A 21658-nucleotide genomic window follows, 5' to 3' on the forward strand; every position below is an offset into this window, starting at 1 on the left:
CTGCCCTCTCTAGGTTAAATCCAGGGGGTGTCACCATGCCACTGCCCCTCTAGGTTAAATCCAGGGGGTGTCACAGGCGGTTGTGACCATGGTTCCAGTGTGCATTGCATATTGCCCTTGAATCGCTAAGGAGCGGTGTTGGCTGGATTTTTTTTTGGCTCATTGCACTCTACAGAATCTTTCACGTAGTTCAGGCGCCTGTAAGCTAACAACTTCCTGGTTGAGCGAGCAGTATGGAGTGTGGAAAAAGCAGAAGGGCTGGTATGTATCAAAGTAGCCATGTCCTTGACTTGCGGTGAGATAAAGCGGTTAGACCTAAATCAGTCAAGAAATTGGGTCAAGAAAAAAGGGAGAAAAGAGTGAATTTAAAACTAAGGAACATTGCACTAAGATGATAAGGAACATTCTTAGCTCCAATACTATAACATTACAATTGCAAAAAATCTGTTTTTCAACTGAAGAAAAATGTCATCTGCATTGGAATGTAAAGACTTCAAATATGCCTTATTATCTAGTGCACCTGAACAGGCCCGGCCTCAATCTGAAGTGTTTTCAATCAACACAAACTAGAAACTGAATGATTTTGGACATAAAAAACATTGCTTACTGTAGAATAATATTTTTTTTGAATTTCTGTTTATTCTGGAACTCAATTTTAGCTGAAAATCGAATGCACAAGGCAACGTCAGGCTAGCTCCTAGTAATAGTGACATCCCTGCTGTTGTAGCGATGCTGCTAAGGATGTCTCACAGTGACCTGCTGTTCCAACATCCTAAAATCCTGAATCTGTTCTCAGAACAACTCTACACAAATTGGCTGCTACGTTACAACTGTTTTCTACTGCATAACGGAGAGAAAACATCTTGGTTTTACCCTGATACATTTACAATACTCTGGCCATGTCACATTGATTTAAACAAATGCATAACCAGGTGGAGTTACATATACAGGGAGAAGTACTAAAGTTCACATTATGTAGCTTTTTTTGGTCCCAGACCCAGGCCGTGTAGGACTTTGTGACAAAGGTTGTTATGAAAAGTGCCATAATACTGAAAATATTTACAAGATCAGATTTTCCCCCCCCCCTAAACGTATCTTTCTTTTTTGGTTACTAACAGGTGACAATGAGCACAAGCCTTACATCTCTGGCGATGCCGACCACCACATCGTGGAGTTGGACGGCACCGAGGACTACCTGATCCTGGCCTGTGATGGCTTCTATGACACAGTCAGCCCCGATGAGGCGGTGCGTGTGGTTAACGACCACCTGACGGAGAATAACGGAGACAGCACCATGGTGGCCCACAAGCTGGTGGCCTCTGCCCGCGATGCCGGCTCCAGTGACAACATCTCCGTCATCGTGGTCTTCCTAAGAGACCTCCGTGTGCCCCCGCCAGGAGAGGAGGAGGAAGAGGGGGCGGAAGAGGAGGGAGAGGAGAACGCCGTGGAGGAGGAAGAACAAGGGGAAATAGGCGGCCAGGACGGGGCCAACACGGACGCTGGAGGGAAGGGCCACTGTTTCCTGCAGCAGTGCTCTGCTCCGGCTGACCTGGCATATGAAGATCGCACGGACTCATTGACTGACAGGACCAGCCTGGGTCTGCTGGGGCCCATGCTGGGAGACGAGGGTTGGATCCGGCTTCCCCCGGCAAGCTCACACCCTCCCCGCTCCTTAGCCCTCACGCAGAACCTCCTGCCCAATGAGGGCCATGGGGGGATTTGGTTGCCTGAACCCTGCTTTCCCATCTCCCAGAAACCCAGCTCGGATGGACAATGGTCCTTGGCGGCCGCTCTGTTTGGCCATGCAGGGAGGCGCTCCCGGAGGATGGAGCACGTGAGCCCCAGGTGGGGTTGGGGATCCCGGCGTCGGGGCAGAGCCCCAAGGAAGCTCCCTGGCCTGCTGCGCTCCACCTGTTGTGTGCCCCACCCTCAGCGCTGCTCCGTCAGGAGGCCCGATGTGGCCCAGCCCCACCTGCCCTGTGACAGTAGTCTGATGATGTGACCTGACCTCCCTGCTCCCCTGCCCCTTTCTTTATCCGATAGTCATTCATGCATCCATCATCAGCTCTTCATCCAGGACACTGGCCCCATACCGGGCCTCCGTCTGAACCTACCCCAACCCACAGCCACACGGTCCCTTTCCAGCCATCACAGTTCCTGCCCCCAGCCCATATTGCAAACACACACTACCGTGCTCTTACTCATAATGGAACACACATTATCCTCCCACTCCATATTCATAAATGGGAGTACTTAATATAGGATTATAAGATTAGTGGTCACTTACCTGAATAATTCCAGCATATATACATATATACATACACATATATATATGTATGTATTCCAGTTGGGGGTTACAGTAGATGATAATGACGTTTAAGGGATATTATTTTAAAATGAATCATAATTTGGAGTATGACGTCATCTATGAGCAGACATTAGTCAGACCTCGCCATGCCTGTCAAATTGACTTAACGTTTACATGTACTGTTACTGAACACAAGATGTGTCCTGATTACCGAGAAGTCCTTCCCAACAGGCTGGTTCTAAGTAAGTGCTCTATCAGGCATTGCTAGACTTATTGGGCCAGGATAGTTCAGACCAAACAGCAGAACATGTGCCTTCAGTGCTTGTCACCTAAAGGAGAATTGAACTTTTTGTCAGATGGTTCTTCACTCTGTCATGGGACATTTGAGCCTCAGTCTCTGCATGAGGACCCCAAAACAATATGGACCCAGGTGTTTTGTAAAGCTTACAGGGGCAACTTAACCACCCGTTATGCCGTTTAATAATTCCTCTTACAACAAAGGTATTCATGTCTGGTTTGAAAAGAATAGTAAATTTTTCTACCACCATTTATTTAAATGTTAATCCAGACTAGGGCTGGGATTCATTCAGGCCTGCCAATGTTTGCACATTGTCCTCTCATTTACAACACTCTGCCCATGCATTGTCACTGCTAATTCTGAAAGGTGTGAGGGTCGCTCCGGTTGGAGTGGTAGTTAAATATACAGTACCCGAGACCAATCTGTGAAATCATTGAAACATTGTAAAAAAAGGGCTACTGCGTGAATACTTCAGTCCAGGTTTGACTGAATTAAGCCCTAGGTGGTGTGCCTCCACTGTCCTGGCCCAGGCAATCATTGTTTTAGATGTATAAAAACGCTGTCCCTGTCTCACTCCTACATCTTTCACCCTCAAGAAAAACAGGAATTGTTCGTGCCATTCCTGATTTTTAAACACTAAGACATTGTGCCATTCCCATGTTCTTCTTAAAACCACACCCCTTCTTGCCCTCCCCAATTCTACTGAGTTCCCAGGAGACAGGGACCTAACATGTGAGTGACTAAACCCCTCACCTAACATATGAGTGACTAAACCCCTCACCTAACATATGAGTGACTAAACCCCTCACCTAACATATGAGTGACTAAACCCCTCACCTAACATATGAGTGACTAAACCCTTCACCCAACATGTGAGTGACTAAACCCCTCACCTAACATATGAGTGACTAAACCCCTCACCTAACATGTGAGTGACTAAACCCCTCACTGTTCCCCAGCCAGCCAGTCAGATCCCAATCACTGCTTTCAGCTACTCTGAAAGGCTGAACTCTATGTCGCCCCGTGGTTACCCCACTAAAGAACATGGTAGGTACTTAGCGAAGGCCATTTGGACATTCGTCACGAGACATCCCCCATACCTCAGAATGTATTCCAGTTATATAATGTACACGAAGCCCTCCCATGACCTCGGTAATCGTCTCCATAGGACTGAAACAGTAGTGGTGTTCCAATGTGGAATGTAAGAAAGACACTTCTGGATGCAATACAACTGTTTTCCACAATATGCTGGAGGCATTTGGCAGGCTGTGGGACAGGGCGTGGTGTACATGTAGACGTAAGCTGGCCCCAGTATTATCGCCAGTCTGAGCATTCTGTTCACTCTGAGGAGGTGGCATGTCACTAGAACACTGCCTCAAGCCAAGACATGGCCGCCCTCCTCTAGCACGCTTCTGGCGTAAACAACATCTGCATTTTGACTCTCAGATCAGCCGACCACACTAAATGTGATTTTCTGACCAGTCATGAAAGACAACTATAAAGTCAAATATATATAAAAGATAGTTATTCACTGCCCTGAGTGTCCCCAACCACATTCCCTACTGTTCTGGAGCTTTCTGCTTTATGAGAGCAAAAAAAGCTGACATCTTTCCCCATCTGAAACACTCCTCACATGGGTCACCAATTGTGTGTTGGAATTGTAGTAAATTCACATATAGATCTGGCATCTTAATTTGATTATGCTTTGAACTTTTGAATTTTACATGAATGCAACAGAAACCATAGTTCCCTTTTTCTTCAATTAGGGACAGTTGAGTCATCCAGTCCAGTCCAAGCAATATCATTTGCATTCAAATGGAGGCCATCTGTTTCCATTCTGATCCTGGTACAACAGGATTCATTTCCACCTGTGACAAAGAGGTCACATTAAGATGTCAGACCTGTATTATGTACATGTGGGTATGAATGTGTGTGGGTGTGTTTATGTTATCGAGGGCATGTTGTCTGTCTTATATATACTATTTAACATCACCACCGTAAGGTCAGCAGGATGGTGGCACAATCTTCTGTGTTGATTTCGAGCTTCACAGCCCCCAGCACTGTACTGTACTGTTCATGTGACACCTTCGGATGGAGAGTTGTGTGTGTCAGCAGTGCTTGAGTGACAAAGGAACATGGGAATTCAAACACTGGGCTGCATTTCAAAAGACCTTCAAGGGATTATTAATTGAAATGGCAGTCCAGTCGGTAACAAGACGCTGAACCTACAAGCCATTAACAGAAAAACAGCTAGCAAATTCTATCATTTTCTATCATTTGCTGTCTAGCTTAACCCATAGCTTTGCTCTCTCTCTCTCACCTACTGCTGCATTATAAGCCACCCATGCCAGTAAAACACTTTGTTGATCATAAAAAACCATGAGGCCCTTCTTTCCCCTCTGTCACTCAATTGCTCTCTATGACTCTGCACTGTGTGTCCATATACACAAAACGCTTTGTTCCTGTAAGCAATAATGAATCTTTGAGTCGCACGTGGAAGTGCTCTGTCAGAGGGTTTGTCTCCGATGAGCAAGATGGGACTAGAGCCACATCAAGTAGGCACCTTATATTCACAACTTTTTGTCCTAATACAACATGCCTAGCGTTTCACCTGTGATAAATTATGTAAGCGTAGTTAAGAACTGGTAGGAAAGTCTACTGTACAATCTCCTTTCTACTATTTCGGGAGAGGCAGGATCTACATCTGAAAAAGCAGGTTTTGTTTTCAAATGTGTCCATCTAACTCAGACTGGTCAACAGAGGCAATGGCATATGTAAACATATCATCTGAATACAGATTCATGTTACATGTTTTAATAGGAAGACATTATCTATAAATAGTGAAGACAACAGAAAAAATCTACCCCTACTCTACACTTTTCATAATATAGGCAGGATAGTTATTTGTGTACATAACATATAACAAGAATAGAAATTTAAACTGTAATACATTTAGGAATGCCAATCAAACTGGTGCATACATTACTTTATTTTTTTTAAGAATCTCTGTGAATAACCTGTATCCTGGATAAAGGGACCTACAAGGAAATCTGGTCATGTGGACACAGCGGACAGATTTTATAAAATGTTTAGATGCAACGGCTACAATGTGGTCACAATCAGAATGTGGATGAGATCAGAACAAATAATAAATGTTAGCGTAAGGTATAAACAAGGCAAAAAGTACACCTCTACATTTGACAGACATATTCAATTAGCTCCAAAGTGAAACACATCAAAGTGTCTGTATGTTCGTCGTGCTGCCTGTCACAGGCGGGTTCAAACTCTGTTCACCAAGCTGACCTGAAGACAAACCCATGACTGGCTCTTCCCAAACCTGCAGGTTAGGTAAACCAGTAAATAGTGTGTGTCTGTATCTTCTGTGTTTTTCCTCGTAGTATACGTGTATCTTAACTGGTGACTATTATCATGTATAAAAATTAGATAATCTATAACATATTTTGTCTCACGGGTTTTATTTGACCTCCTTTATTTAGGCCTGTATAATTCTATCTTACTCCAAAGAGGATTGCAGAATCATCTGTTCAGACTTAGTAAGTACAACGATTGCACTCCGCATAGCACAATATACGGTGGCATCTTTTTTTTGTCTACAACTTTAGCAAGAAAGGTTGTTGAAATACCTTAACCTGCATTTTTATTTGTCCTGTACAAATACAGCCCTTTAGGAATTCATACTTTTAATGAAAAATGTATGGTATCATACAGCTTCTCGGTGGTGATGGGCCGTAGATTTACAGTCCCTTTTTTTGGGTTGAGATCAATGGATTTATTTACCACTTCTATCAGAGGGAGTATGATGCTTATAACAGATGAGACATCGCTCAATGCAAGAAACTTGCGTTTCACTTAAGGGAACTGGAAGTACCAATTTAAATAGGAAATATAAAGACAGAGGTCTTGAAATTATGTATATTATGTGACCAACAATAAAATATGTAGTCTTAAAGACAACAGTATCAAACTCTGGCAAATACGTTTACCCTTACTTGTAGTTTTCCCTTACTCATAAAATGTAGGTTATAGATTTACATAATAGGTTTACATAATATTAAAAGTCATACTCTGCTCTTTTTATAAAAATAAAATGATTGTTTTATAATAGCATATAGACTGATTTAAAATAAATTGTATGTTACATGGCAAGGTTGACATGTCCAGACTAATGAGGGAACGTGTGTAAGTTGCAGGGGTTTGATGACAATTAGAGTCCAACAAACAGTGGTTTGCAGTAGTCCAGACATGAGATGGCAATTGCCTGGATTAGTACCTGCACCTCTGAGGTAAGGTCATAGTCTACTGTAAAGTTACAGAGCGTGAACCTGCCGGAGAGTCACCACCTTGAAGTGTGGGCAGAATGACAGGAGATTGCCCAGTGTCACAGCAAGGTTCTTTGCACTCTGAGAGTGAGACAGCATTGAGATGTCAGCAGTGATAGTGATGACTTGGAGCAAAAACGCCCTTTCCTCAGGAAAAGCAGCTCAATCTCCTCAAGGTTGTGGTTGATCTCCTGGTGGGAGGCCAACAACCAAGCTTCGTTTGCCAGGCACCCAGAAATATTTGTTGCCACCTGGTTGTCAAAGCAAACGATGTGATGGCATGGATGAATGTCACAATAAGTCTCAACACCTCGTCATGGTATCGCTGTCCATTCAAATCGCAAGTAGGTTTGTACATAACTCATATCTGCCCATACCATCTGCCTGGTACAGTTGAAACCAGGATTCCTCTCTGACACACACAATTCGCACAACTCTCCAGCAGGCCAGTGGCCATCATTGGTTAGCCATTATTAATCACTTACATGGTCTCTGACAGTGCAGAATTCCTTGGTTGTGCAAACACTCAGACAATCCCGCGGATTAAGATGGCGGATGTAAATGACCTGCGTTGGCGTGGACACGCTTGGTCTTGGGTTGTGAGGGAAGCAGGACATAAAAACGATGGTGGAAAAGGATAGGGTAACGATATGAATAATAACCTTAAGGTGACATTAAACAGACTGTGTACAGTAGAGCAGCCTTTTGTTATCCCCAACACAAAACAAACCCTTGTCATGATCACCCCATCAGCTACTTGATACCAGCTAAGGGATTATATTGGCAACGGAGAAATGCTCATGCACAGGTATGCAAACATTTATGCACAAGAACATTTGAGAAATAAACGTCTTGTGTAAAAGGAAAATCTTTTATTTCAGCTCATTAAATGTTACATTTACCGTTTTTGTGATCAGTGTAAAACAGAGGAAATTACATTACAGTGGCCTTAAAAGTGATACAGATTAGGAAGAGAAAAACAATACTGAAACCCCATCCTAGAGGGTCCAGCGGTCTACTGTGAGCCGCTGCCTCCAGAGGACACGATACCCTGCTGAATGGACCTGAATCCCTCTACAATTTGAAACAACTTATTCACGAGGACCTGAGAAGCAATTACCTTGAGCTTTTTACCAAGAACATATGTGCTGAAGTGGACAAATATTTAGCCTCCAATAAATTAATCAAAGCTTAGTCTTCACACATCACAGTTGGTAATGTGAATGAATATATAACATCATTGGTGGTTTGAAATGGGACCTGTAAGACATACTAAGTATTTATCTGTAGGAGAATAGCAGTGACTGAGTCCTGCCAATTCCTATAGGGCTTTCTGGGCTGCAAGCTAATGTGAAACATGTACTCAGAAATCCTCCCAAATTAAGCCCCTGCTTTCTGGCATTGCAACCCTCCAAAACCGGGGAGAGTTGGTGGGGACCGGAAGCAAGCAGGACATAGTCAGTGCCAACATTCATTTACCCAAGTAATCTCTGCTGAGCACAGTCTCCAGCTACACCAAACTGGAGTCCCAACCCACCTACCACCCCAAAGACCAGATGTACCCCACCACACATCTTCTCCAATGCCAACATCGAGACATTCAAATAGTTGAACTAAAGATTACATTAAAAAACGAAGCCATTTGAGACATCTAGGTTTTAAATACACAAAGTGTGTTAAGTTTTAGGAAACCATTTATTTGTTTGGGTCATAAGTTACTGGGGGAAAAAAATATATATATACTCAAGAAATAAAAATCCCATTTGGGGACAATATAAACACACAAGGTTTTGACACCATAAAGGAAAGCATTAACATCATATAGTCACTCCCTCTACAGTGCCACTAAATCAGCCAGCCCTTTCCTTCAGAGACACACACTCATGAACGCTCACACACACAGCTCAAACCTGGGCAGTAACAGATGTGCATAGTGAACAGACAGACAGAACAGAGAAAAAGATACAATTAGACCATAACAGGATTAGTCTCCAGCTCTACATACAAACACCTTTCCAAGGACACAATAAGAGGTTTTAACTATATTGTCTACCCTCTGTGTGGCAGTTTAACTCCATTGAAGCCATGCAGTTTTAGGCACACACGATGGAACATCAGAAGAAATTTGCAGCTCTGGGTTAAATGTCAGGAATCCTACAGCTTATACTGCAAATTGTACAGTGTAAATCACTCCGCTCCCAACTCAGGCATTTAGAACATATTTATTATTATTATTCTGGTATGGTAGATGTTACAAAAGGGATAAGGTATGAACATGTTTCTTGGGTTTCTGCTGGGTACTTCCGTGGATATTTAAATGAAGAACATCTTTGGCAGTGCACATTGTTCTCAGTGGTAAAAATAGCACCTACAGGTTGTGCTATGTAAATGCTAGGGCGGTCAGCATGCTCTTTTTAAGCTTTAAAGTAATAATATGGTACGGTTTTAATAAATGGTCTGATGTCACAGAGCAAAGACACATTTAGGCCAGAAATAGCACCCTCTGATGGTGCAAAAGATGGATATTCAAATGAATGGGTCTGAATATACTTTATAAAGGAGCAGAACACTTCACATCACTGTTCGGGAGCCTTTGTACAAAACAAATACTTACATCTAGTGAAACAAATTACTTTCCAAATATTGCTTTGGTCCAATATGCCTAGAAAACAGAAATAAAGACTAGGGAATAAAACTTTGGTCCTGGAGGGCTGTAATACTTGTTTTTTGTTTCACCCAGTATCACAAGGCAAAAATAGTTTCTGATTAGGAGAAGCGGATGAAAACCAAGTGTTTCAGCCATACAGAAGTGAAGCTGCCTACCCCTGAATCTAGACTAAGAAGACAATGTGACATTTGGATCTATTTAAGAAACCAAAATAAATTATTTCTGTGTCAAAACCTGTGAATGTGAAATTGCATAGATCCATTTTTAAAATACAAGCAGAATGGCTGAGTTGTTGGTTGCGCAGGAAATTAGTTAAGATTTACGTCGACACTTGAACCCCAAACTGTCTACGAAGGAAGTTCAGTATGAATTATCAATTTAGTTAGAATGTACTCATACCTATTTTTCTACTAAGAAATCAGTTAGTAAGGAACAACTCCAATCTACTGGAAGATAGTATTTTTTATTGTTTTGACTGCCTTTCCTTAAGTTAATGTAAAGGTTCCCTAATACGTTTAAAGGAATGATAATACAGTAATAAAGGTTCTAAATGTGTTTTCTACAAGGTGTTCTTTCAGGCTGTTATCAGAATGAAGAGTTTAGAACAGCATCGTGTTGCCTCCCTGACTGTCCTCGTCCAAATAAACACATCAATAGCACCTCATTGAATCAGAAAGGCAGAGAGCTTTTGAAGTTCTCTTTCTACTGTGAAGCAGGCGCACCATGCTTATTTCTCTAAATACACCTCGTGATGCAGAGATTAAAGCCAAGTGTAGGTACATAGATGTTGCAAATATCAACCATCACATTACGGTTATTTACATACCGGCAGGCTAACTTCCATTTCAGATTACACAAGGACAGCCGGAGGAATGTCTCTTGCAAATATAATTTTCCTCCCCCCATAGTTACTCATATTTAATCAAATGTACATTGAAGTATAAGTGAAAAGATTAAAAGTGACCAAATATATTTTGACATTTTGCAGTCAGTCATCAAGGTGCTTAGTTTTAGCATTCGCATAGCATGAAGTTACCAGTGACTAGAATGAGTGCATGCTAGTGTCTACACAGGTGCATCTGTGCATTTCCTTTATATACACTGTCCAGTTCCCACATAACGATGCCACCGTTTAGACAGGCTGGGGCTGATGGAGGGAAATCACCTCTCGGTGTTCTCTCCTGTGGTGAAGCTCAGGTCATCAGAGATTAACTGGTCCCCTGGAAGGAAAGAAGAACAGAATCGTTAATATACTGTAAAGAACTTAAACTATATACATAATAAATATCTGGTAACACCTTTTTTGGACAATTTGGCATGACAAATTTCATTTGGAATTAAGACAAATTTCATTTGGAATTAAGACAAATTTCATAGCTCTCTAAACACATTATCTGCATCAATTTTGGTGTTTTAGTTGTGTTCCCTGGGTTCCTGCTTGTGCTAGCTGGAATCAAGTTACTTGGTTCTGGGCCTGCTCTGCCGACGGTGTTGGGACGGTATAGTCATCCAGCGATTGTTAGGAATTTTAGCTAAATGCCCAACATATCTATATGTAACAGAATTTGACAACTGGTTAGATGGCATTAAGCTTCTCCAAAACATTGGATTAATGTGGCTCAATTTGCTATCAAAAGCTCTAAATTAGCAAATAAGGTGAAAACACCCTGACTCATGCAGAGCAAACATAACCATAGCAAGCTGGTAGTATGAATTATGTTAGCAACCTTGCAAGCTGTTTGGTAACAGGTAATCCTTAAAGTATTTGCCCATTACTTTAATACTGACATCAGTATTCATGAGTGTGCACGATTTGGTTACTTTTGACAACATTTCAGAGTTCACCCCGTAGGCAAAAGGTTTGCTATAAACATAGGGGGAAATCCTGGGGGGAACAGGGGAGACATGACGCCCACATTTTAGAGTGGCCTTTTATTGTGGCCAGCCTAAGGCACACCTGTGCAATAATCATGTTGTCTAATCAGCATCTTGATATGCCACACCTGTGAGGCGGATGGATTATCTCGGCAAAGGAGAAGTGCTCACTAACACAGATTTAGACAGATTGGTGAACAATATTTGAGAGAATTAGGCCGTGTACATAGAGAAAGTCTCAGATCTTTGAGTTCAACTCATGATAAATGGGAGCAAAAACAAGTGTTGCGTTTATAATTTTGTTCAGTGTAGATACGAATAAAAAACGAACGTTGTGCCATGAAATGAAATGGTTCTGAGTGTAAATCTCATCTTCAGTCTCGCTAGCAATTGATCAATTCTTATGACTATTCCAAGTAGATACTAGTAGGCCTATTACTGGCTAATAAAAGCTGTTAAAACAGCCAGTACAGTTCATAAATGCTATTCGTGGTGGAAATAAACTTCATAACGTCTGTTTAACACAATGCTAAATGGTGTTCAGCAAAATATTCAAATTCGGCGTGATGTTGCTGCATCACAAAATCATGTAATGTTGGGACGCTATTTTATGACGAGGTAGTAACCCAAACAGTCCCAATAGTGGCATACTAGCTTACTATCCACTAAACAGTACGTACTTTACCATCATCCGCAAAGGACGTACTTGTAGTACACACTTCGAGATTCACTAGGGTCTACTGTCTGATAGGCACTCAATGCACATGGCTAACGTAAGGCTAATGCAGTAAATGTGTTATGTTGGTAGGGTTCACGCACAATAGCAGAATTTGCAGAGCTACAGTAGCAAGCAAACCGATGGTGCAAACAAAAACAGTATTACAGCGCTACCTTTGGTGTCCCCCTTTAAAAATTGCTCAAGAACATTTTATGTAATGGCCCCTCCAAACTTGACATCACATTTTCACCCCTGGCTATTAACAGGCCATCCTTTATTGCTCCTCAAAAATGTTAGTTATCATTTTGTATTAGAGTTCTGATCTGAAACTATCAACTGATTAATGAGTAACCTTTCACTGGTACTTAAGTGGTCTATATTAACGCACACCGGGTTGTGTGCCCCATATCTCAGTTGGCAGAACATGGTGCTTGCTAAGAGAGTTGTAGATTTGATTTTCATAGGGTGCCAAAAGAAATACAAATTTATTGAAGTACTGTAAGTCACTCTGGACACGAAAGTTGGTAAAATGCCTTAAACATTCATACATACAGGAAGTGATCTTACAAAGAAATGGATTCACCCAAATAAAACCTTTTAAAGCAACAAGCACAAGTTGTTTCTATCTTTTGCTTTGTCACTATATTTCTCATGTTTGTTGATACCTTTTGCAAACTAGTTACCCATTTCTGAAATATGTTACAGTAGCTACTACGGCTACTTACAGTGCAATTTTGAATTATAGGTATCTTAGGTAAACATGAGGCTGTGAAAAAAATGCAATTATTGTTTTTGAGCCTGATCTTAAACTCAATCTTAGCAACTGAACATTTGAGTCAAAACTCTTCAAAAAATACCAAAAAGAAGTAATTTTTACAATAGAATTGGCATCTCAAAAAATGCAATGAACAAAATTGAATTGATGTATATTCTAATTAAGATTTTACATTTTAAAAGTTAATCTGAGCCTTTCTATGTTGTAAAATAAAAAACATGTAGTTGTTAATGAGTTTCATTCATTGGGCAGATACTTGGCAAAAACATACAAACACAAAACCCTTGACAGTAACAACTCTCTCAGTAACTTTATGCTAATCCCACAAAGCAGGTATGACATCAAACGTTGCTAAGGTTTGCAGGCCAAAAAGTAACAAGAATTATATCAGGGACATCACACCACACAAACGTATGCACTGACAAGTAGCGTTGATTTAACTTGTTCCATTGGCACAGAATTGACCTGCCAATCAAAGTTTCAACACTTGAGTTTTGTGGACATCCTCCAACATTTCAGAGATGAGCTCTTACTTTACTGTTGCTCCACATCTCTTCTCTGTCACCAATTATGCTAGTGAGCTATTTTTCCCACCTTAGTCCACAATCATTGACAATGCCAGCAAGCTACTGTACAAATACATCACGCATTGCTGGCTAAATGAAAAAGCAGTCCAAACCAATTTCATATTTTGCTTACACACAGGTCACAAGATTTCAGCAAAATTGAGCTTAACACCCTATTTGGAATACATGTATTATAAACAAACATTACATTTGCTTTTTATGATGTAAAAAATATTTGGGATATTTTCAATCTACCTGCCACAGTGACTGGTGAAGTGAAGGCCTAACTTGAGACCCTGCTTTAGAGTAACTGCCCTATTTAGCTACAATTTAAGGAACAGTTATTAGCGCAACAGTTTATTTCTATAAATGCAATGCAATGAAGACAAATCTAAATCGCTCTTGGACCCCCAGGACAATCGGTGCCCTCACTGCTAGCAAAGAATCCTATAGGAAACACTGTCCTGTAGTTCTCCCTCAGAGCACCACAGTTACCCCAGTTACTCTTTTCAACCAGTACTAGTTAATAATATGAATGAATTTAAAGAGCATAATCTGGACCATAATAAATCATCTGGGCTTGATGATCGGAGGCTACCTGCCTTGAATATCTCACTCCCTATCACCTGCCTGTTAAACCTCTCATTATAAACTGCTGTAATCCCACAAGAATGGAAAGCTAGACTCAGTCGATTATGTTACTATTATTATACAACTCAGTTGGAAGAAGATTCTGCTTACAATGGGTTTGACTCCCATGGGGGAAAAGTTTACTATTCCCACAGGAAACCTGTGTGTGTGTGTGTGTGTGTGTGTGTGTGTGTGTGTGTGTGTGTGTGTGTGTGTGTGTTAGGCAACACTATTGACCTGTGCAGGGCAGTGCCCGGGCGTCGTAGCGGCAGTCTCCAGCCTCCAGGGCCACCACTTCATCCTCGTTCTCAGTGTCACAGTCAATCTCACTGTCACTGCTCATGCCTGGCAGTAGAGTCACAGCCTGCTTCTGGACAACATGTCCTAACGCATAGAAATACAGACGGATGTACAGAATAAGGCAAAACAATGAGACCAAGACACACAAACAGAGAGAGAAAGAAAAAAGTGAGAGAGACAGGCAAACTGAAGACTGAGTGGGGGAGACTAGAAGGTGATTATAAAAGAGCCTGATGGGTAAGGGGAACACTAGTGTCACCTCAGAGGGGGAATAGGGCCAACAAGAAAACCACACAATGTTATTAGGTTAATTAGGGGGAAGACAATATAATCAAAATCCTCTAAAATGCATAAAGATTAAATTAGACAGATGTATTCGATGCACTTCGATTCAAAGTGGAGCGCAATCTTGAGTCCCATTACATCAGCATTCACAAGAGTGTGGAGGGAGATGGACAGGATGGGAAGGAGTAAAAGTGTCAGGCCTCACCTTCATCAGGACAACAGGGTCCTTCTGCCAAGGAGGGCAGTGATTGGCCAATCTCAGTAGTCTCCTCTGAGTCACAATCCAGAGAGCTGTCTGTCAGCAGGCTGGCACTAAGGGGGTGGACAGACATATGTATACTGCAAATTGACCACAACTAAGTCTCTCACCAAGTCCATTTTGTTCTCCTGTTAAAATTCCGCAAAAGCACAGATTTAGATTATGACGCACTACACCATTCTCACCAAGCATAAGGTTTGCACTTTTCTATCACCAGTGCTACTGTGCTCATTCTCAGTGGCAAAGTTAAATCCGAAATGCCTACAGAGGGGGGAGTTAGGAGAGAAAATGTTATAGTCTACTGGAAACCTAATGTGATAGGCCTACTGAAAACATTATAGAATATGATATAATTATAGAATACTATGACAGGAGCTAGTCTGAGATTAGTTTTTTTTTTTTTTATTTTTTTTTTTATATAGTTATAGGTAGTATTTTTCAGGAAGTGATAAAGGATAGATGGGAGCACTTCTGCTGAAAGAGCAGCAGGTTGGATTTCAACACAAGCAGCTGCACATGTACCGGAGGGAGTGGCACAGACCTCTGGACGACCCAAGGCCACGAGTTTCAGTTTCCACCCAGTAAGAAAAACTGGCCCCGGTCATCACTGCTTTATTAAACAGAGACAATTTGGAAAGAACGTTTTGCTGAAAGAGCAGTGGGCCAAATTCAAACCAGCAGGACAGCAGGAGTACTAAGGGACAAGCCTAGACCTCCAAAAATGTTAAGTGGAAAACTGAAACCTTTTCCCCTCTCCACAGTTTTGTGAAACCCTGTCTTAGTACAGCAATTCTTAACACTAGAACCGCCAAATGCCTACACCAACTGGCATTTGAGTTCATAATTAAAATAAAACGGCCATTTTGAAAGCTACACCCTCCTCCTTCCATAACTTTTCCTAAATAGGGGTATATTACATTGTTCCGTTTCGGAATTCTAAACTGACAAACAGAAAACTATTTACAGAATATTTACCTGTTTTTTACCCGGTTTTCTGACTTAATCTACCAACAGCCCACAGCACTTAGTGTTGATACCCAAATGGTACCCAGGCGCTAATCACCCCTCACTGAATGCATGACGTCAATGGATTAATGTTTTTTTACTTCTATATAAGTTTGATGACCAGTAGATGAACTGATGCTCTGGCTGGATGGTGATGCTATGGAGGAGAACGTCCATGCTAATAAGGACGATTCGTATGCTAATGACACCAAACAGCGTTTGGCTCTGCCGGATACTGGGGGTCAAAAAGGCCTGGTGGTTCTAGTGTTAAGAGGCTTGGGAGAGCGGCTGAAACAGATGGCAAATTGGCCAGTATCACCTGGAGCAAAGGCAAGGATCATCAGCAGGGATTACCTGGTCTCATCGCACTCTAGCAACTCCCTCAGGAGGTGGTAAGAGATTGTGTCCTGACATGTTGATATACGTAACTTCTTGATTTGAGTGGAAAAAAGCAGAATGGCCATACCCTCTCATTTGTTTTAGAAGTTGCTGTTGGGAGAGGCAGGGCCATAGATATGACAAATCAGGGAAGAAAGAAAAATTAAGCAGGTCTCTTGGCTCTTCCTGGTCCATTTGAAGGACAGTGCCACATAAATACAACTGCGACTCTTAGCTAGAACAGCAGAATTTCCACTTACACTGCCATCTTTTCAAATGCAGCCAATGTTGGCACAGTGAAGTAGTAAAAAAACAAAAACAAAGCACTTCAAAACAAATATGATGCCAAAAACAAATTGTTAAACCTGAGAGGATGTGCCCTCAGTAAAGGACACTCGATATAAGAATAATGACCAGAATGTTGCTTTAAAGAGATCCATTAAAAGATTGTGACACAATTGCAAATGCTATGTGAGGGAGTCCACTTTTTACATTTTCAAGTGTCCTCAAAGAACCTGAACCACACTAATATTTCCTTTCCTAAAAACCTGGGGGAGTCACAGAATTCCAGTTCGATCCCATTGGATGTCCACTAATGTGTCGGGGCTAAGGCTAGGCTTGGATTTAGGACCGCGTTATTCCTACCCCATGGGCTGGGTCCGGGGCCGGGTCATAGTGGCGGTGGAGATGCCGTTCAGGCCCCCCAAAGCGTACAGCTCGGCGGCGTAGTGCTGCTCTTGGTCGTGACTGGAGCTGCAGGGCTTGCTGTCGGAGCAGGACGAGCTGCCCAGAGAGGGAGGAGAACTGTGGGTGCTGCGTGGCTTCAGGGCTCCTGCATACAGCACAGGGTCAGTCAGAACTCAGCAGGTTTTGGGTTTATTTATTGAGTGACAAACACACGTTTGGGACGCATTGTGGCGCCTGGCTGGTGTTTCATTACAGTCAGTGTGTGTAGAGACCTGACCACCTCCTTGGGTGTACTACTGACCCTCAGACCCGCTGGGGGTGTCCCTGGGTGACTCCCCACCACCCTGGCCTCTCAGCTCCTTCTCCACTCCGTCTGTGGATCTCCTCAGGCCCATTCCACCACTCTCCGACTTGAGAGACGGGGCCTTCTTCCCTCCTACCACACAAACATCTGCAGGATGAACATCACACGGAGCAGAGCCATGGATCACCAGCGGCCCCTCCGGACTGTGTAAACATTGTCAGCAGATAGCATTTTGAAAGTGATGCAATCTGCTTCTACAAATTGTAGAGTGTACTGACTACAGTGTGTGTGTGTGTGTGTGTGTGTGTGTGTGTGTGTGTGGCACCACTCACCAGAGCGACAGTGCCTGGAGGTCCCAGGTTCTTTGCCCATCAGATCCAGCTCTGTGTGTTTTCTACTGGCGGCCGTGTCAGAGTCTGCGTTGTAAGAGGGCCCTTGCTCCACCCCTGTGGCCCCGCCCCTGGCGTCCCCCCGTGCCTCCAGCTGACACTTGACGTCCGTCATCTTACTGCGCACCTCTGCCATCTGAGCCTTGAGCCGGATCAGAACCCCCGAGTCTGGCGCTCCCCGCCGTACTGCTTGAGGCCGGCGCTCGCCCCGCTCCTTCCTGGAGTGGACTTGGACTGAGGGGGAGGTGGGTCGAAATGAAACAAGTGCCTTTTTCTAGTTTCCCCGTGAGGGAGTTATTGTGCCGTAGAGTGGCGATCCTGTAACAAGTAGGATGCTGGGAAAGAGAGCGAGCCCATACCTTGGCTGTGCAGCAGAGAGGCAGGAGGCCTTGGCTGAAGGCCCCACAGGGACTCCACACTGCTGCGTTCTTTCAGGTCCAGTAACTGGATGAGGATGACTGGGTCAATGTCCAGCAGGCTGTTGTTGCTGCCGGAGGAGGAGAGCGCACCACCACCGCGTCTCAGACACCTTGGATTAGAACCTCCTGAGACAGAACCACAGGAGAGACAGACAAACCAACTAACCCAAAGGGACACAAGTGAGGCAACAGTTGGAAGCGGAGACCAGCGCTGAGCAGTACTGCCCCATGCATCTACCTATTGATTGTTGGAGGAGTACAACGAATAGTAAACCGACACTTTCAAGGAGTTTGGAACAGGGCAGAGCAAACAGTTGTAGCAAAAAATAAATAAACGGGTCGATTTTCTTTCTATACTAGATTTATCACGAGCTGGGCACAATGGCCCCTCAACGGCCCACGCTGTGTCTCCATTTTGAGTTACAGTACACCCATTTCAAACCACTCAAGTCTCCAGCCGTTTTACTGCGGTATTAAATGAGTCAGCCGGAGCCCAGCTAAAAGAGAGCAGCAGAAAAATCATTAAGGTCTGGACACAATGAGCATTTGAAAAGGCAAGAGACTGAAGAAAGCACAACTCGGCTGTCTAAAGCAGAGAGCAATAGCGGCAGGGACGATAATCCACTTTGCAGCCAATGTTTAATGAATAAATTTGAATTTAAATAACCTCCCAGGGAAATCCACTATTAGGCATGCGGGCATGTAATGATGGGTCCTTTATATTAAGACAGTCTGATATTAAAGTGATTCTGCTAAATTGAGATTACGCTTTCTCTTCTGCATCTCCAGAGTCAGAAAAACACACCAATTTTTCATTTGCAGAATATAAAACTAGCATATGGTTAGCTTAGCGCTGTGTCTGGAAGTCTTTCAGGTAATTACTGCAAAGCTAGGTGGTTGGGTATAGTGTCTTACCAAGCCATACATATTTTATAAAAAAAAAATTGTAACCACAATTTTCTCTCCTCCCAATTTGTGATAACCAATTCCAGATTATGGCCTTGCCTTATCGGCAATCGCTCATCAGGAGCAGGATGGTTGTAGATGAACCGTCATTTCTTGCCATTCCTATTCAGGAATCATCACAGCTGTTCAGTGGGGCCCAAGTTTGGACTTTGATTGGGCCAATCAAGGACATTCACATACTTGTCCCAAAGCCACTCCAGTGATTTGTGTTCTTTGGGTCATTGTTGTACTGAAAGAAGAATCTTCACCTCCATTTGAGGTCATGTGCACGGGATCAAGCTTTCTTCAAGGACGTCTCTGCATTTCGCCATTCATTCTTCCTTTAATCCTGTCACAGAGAAGCATCTTCACCACCAGACTTCATCGTAGGAATGGTGTTGGCCAGCTGATGAGCGGTGACTCATTCAGACCTAATAGTTTAGTTATGGTCTCATCTGACAAGAGAATATTTTTCCTCATGCTCCGAGTCCTTCAGGAGACATGTCACATGCCTTCTACTGAGGAGTGGCTTCCATCAGGCCACACCTCTCTGCTAAGAAACCCTGAAGCTCTGTTTAGTCAATGGGTTCTTTGTCACCTCCCTGACCAAGGCATTTCTTGCCCGGTAACTTAGTGGGCCAAATGGCCAGCTCTAGGAAGAGTCTTGTTGGTTCAAAAAATCTGTTTCACAGTGATGGAGCCAACAGTGCTCCTGGGGATTTTTAATACTTTATCAAAGAAATAAAAGAGGATAAACTCCAAATGTATGCCTCAACACAAATCTCAAAGGTCTACAGAGAGATCCTGGTACTTCATGGCTTGGTTGTTGGTCTGCTATAAAGGGAAGTGTGGTATCTTATTTAGACAAACGTGTTCCTTCTAAATTATGTCCAATAATTTGAATTTACTCAAATTACATTGCAGCAACATCTCAGAAATAATTAGAAGACACAGGTAGCATCAGAGCTCAATTTTGAGCGTCATGGCAGAGTGTCTAATTACTTAAGATTCATGTGTGAATAAACTTTCAAAAAACATGTTCTTGCTTTGTCATTATGGGGTATTATTTGTAGAAGGATGGCAAAACATTGACATCTAAATCAATTATAAATAAAGTCTATAAACACATGTGAAGAAAGGTCAGAATACTTCCCAAAGGCACTGCCATTTGGGAGAGACGGAGAGGCATAGATACCAAACGAGACAAACATACAGGCAGACAAACAGGAGAGAAAGATGTAGAAAAACAAAGAGAAAAAGAACGAAGGAGTGGGAGACAGAGGAGGGAGATAGAGAGGTAAAAAGTGACAAAGTGAAGAAGCTACCTGCTGCACCAGCCACATCGTCGGGCAGCTCTCCCTCCTCCATCTCCAGGTTCCCACTGAACTCCACATCATTCTCCCCAGACCTGAGAACCAAACACCCTGCATCAGGACGGGGTACAACATGTCCAGGTCAAACCAACACCAAAACCACAGCAGACAGCTGGAGTGGAAGACCGGTACCTAAACCGTGCCTTCTTTGATACAGTATATATGGTTTCTGATGATTTACCATTTAGTATAATTTCACCACTATCCAATATTATTTTCAGCTTGGTGTGAGCCAGCACCAAAAGTATTTTACAGCTTAATCCACTTGTTTCAAATAACCTTACCTGATCAAAACTCTCCTCATACATATCACTGCAGCCGACATGGCCAGCAATATGTTTAAACCACTGAATGCAATACAATAACAGTATACATAGGTTCCATGTGTTTAATGACTAACCCAACCTGTCCTCCAAACTCAACTGCTGTGGGCTCAAGTGTTGAATTTCAAGAACCCTACAAAGACTATTTTTGTGAAAGCCTTGTAAAGGGGCAGAGTTTGATACATTTGCAACAATTAAAAAAGAAAATCTCCTGATTAATAATAAAAAATCTCTGTGGTCAACTGTTACAAAGGATGTAAGCAAACTGTAAGCAAAATATGATTGGGATGTGTGGTTGTTTCATTTGGCATTCTTGAGTTGGACATGATGAGTGTGGATCACTGTGGATAGATGAACTGGAAATGGACAAAACTGTACAGCTGGTATATTGCTGTATATAAATACGTAATAAGACAGTGTTATTTTGTACCTGGACATAGCACTTAGCTATGGTATATAGGCCATATACAGCTGCAGCCAGATATTCTCACACCATTGCACAATAAATAATCTTCCATATCATCAACATTTCAGAGGTCAACAGTTTCTTTAGCCATTCCGGAGTGCTTTTTGATATTTTTGAGGTCATTGTCCTGCTAGAAAACCTAGAAATGTTGACAGATACTTGAACACTATGCTTCAAATATGCTTTGACAAACAGCTAATTTCATGAAGCCACTCCCACATTCAAGTACCCCAAAACCAGAGGTAGCTAAGCAAGCACAGCATTATTCAATATCCCCACCATTTGACTATGGGTTATTTTTCTTCAATCATTATTTGGTTGTCTGTAAACAAAACACTGATCTGCTT

General features: G+C 42.5%; 2 protein-coding genes across 9 annotated transcripts in view; one reads left to right on the plus strand and one right to left on the minus strand.

Annotated features, from left to right (window-relative positions):
- Positions 1 to 6065, plus strand: part of ppm1e (protein phosphatase, Mg2+/Mn2+ dependent, 1E) — a 71915-nt gene extending 65850 nt beyond the window's left edge. The window contains exon 7 of the mRNA XM_010870905.5: positions 1119 to 6065. Within this exon, the coding sequence (XP_010869207.2) occupies positions 1119 to 2002 (884 nt within the window). The 3' untranslated portion in view covers positions 2003 to 6065. The remainder of the gene's footprint in view (positions 1 to 1118) is intronic.
- Positions 6066 to 8622: 2557 nt separating this feature from the next.
- trim37 (tripartite motif containing 37) overlaps positions 8623 to 21658 on the minus strand; it is a 32383-nt gene continuing 19347 nt past the window's right edge. For 6 of the 8 annotated variants that reach the window (XM_010870908.4, XM_010870906.4, XM_010870909.5 and 3 more), the window contains 8 exons: positions 20475 to 20557; positions 18145 to 18330; positions 17729 to 18019; positions 17394 to 17543; positions 17051 to 17237; positions 14969 to 15075; positions 14416 to 14562; positions 8623 to 10834 (listed from right to left, as the gene is read on the minus strand). In XM_010870908.4, the coding sequence (XP_010869210.2) occupies positions 10776 to 10834; positions 14416 to 14562; positions 14969 to 15075; positions 17051 to 17237; positions 17394 to 17543; positions 17729 to 18019; positions 18145 to 18330; positions 20475 to 20557 (1210 nt within the window). In that variant the 3' untranslated portion in view covers positions 8623 to 10775. The remainder of the gene's footprint in view (positions 10835 to 14415; positions 14563 to 14968; positions 15076 to 17050; positions 17238 to 17393; positions 17544 to 17728; positions 18020 to 18144; positions 18331 to 20474; positions 20558 to 21658) is intronic. The other 2 variants (XM_020048455.2, XM_010870907.4) reach the window with 2 other exon arrangements.

The sequence above is a fragment of the Esox lucius genome, chromosome 7, assembly GCF_011004845.1.
Source record: "Esox lucius isolate fEsoLuc1 chromosome 7, fEsoLuc1.pri, whole genome shotgun sequence".
NCBI classification, from domain to species: Eukaryota; Metazoa; Chordata; class Actinopteri; order Esociformes; family Esocidae; genus Esox; species Esox lucius.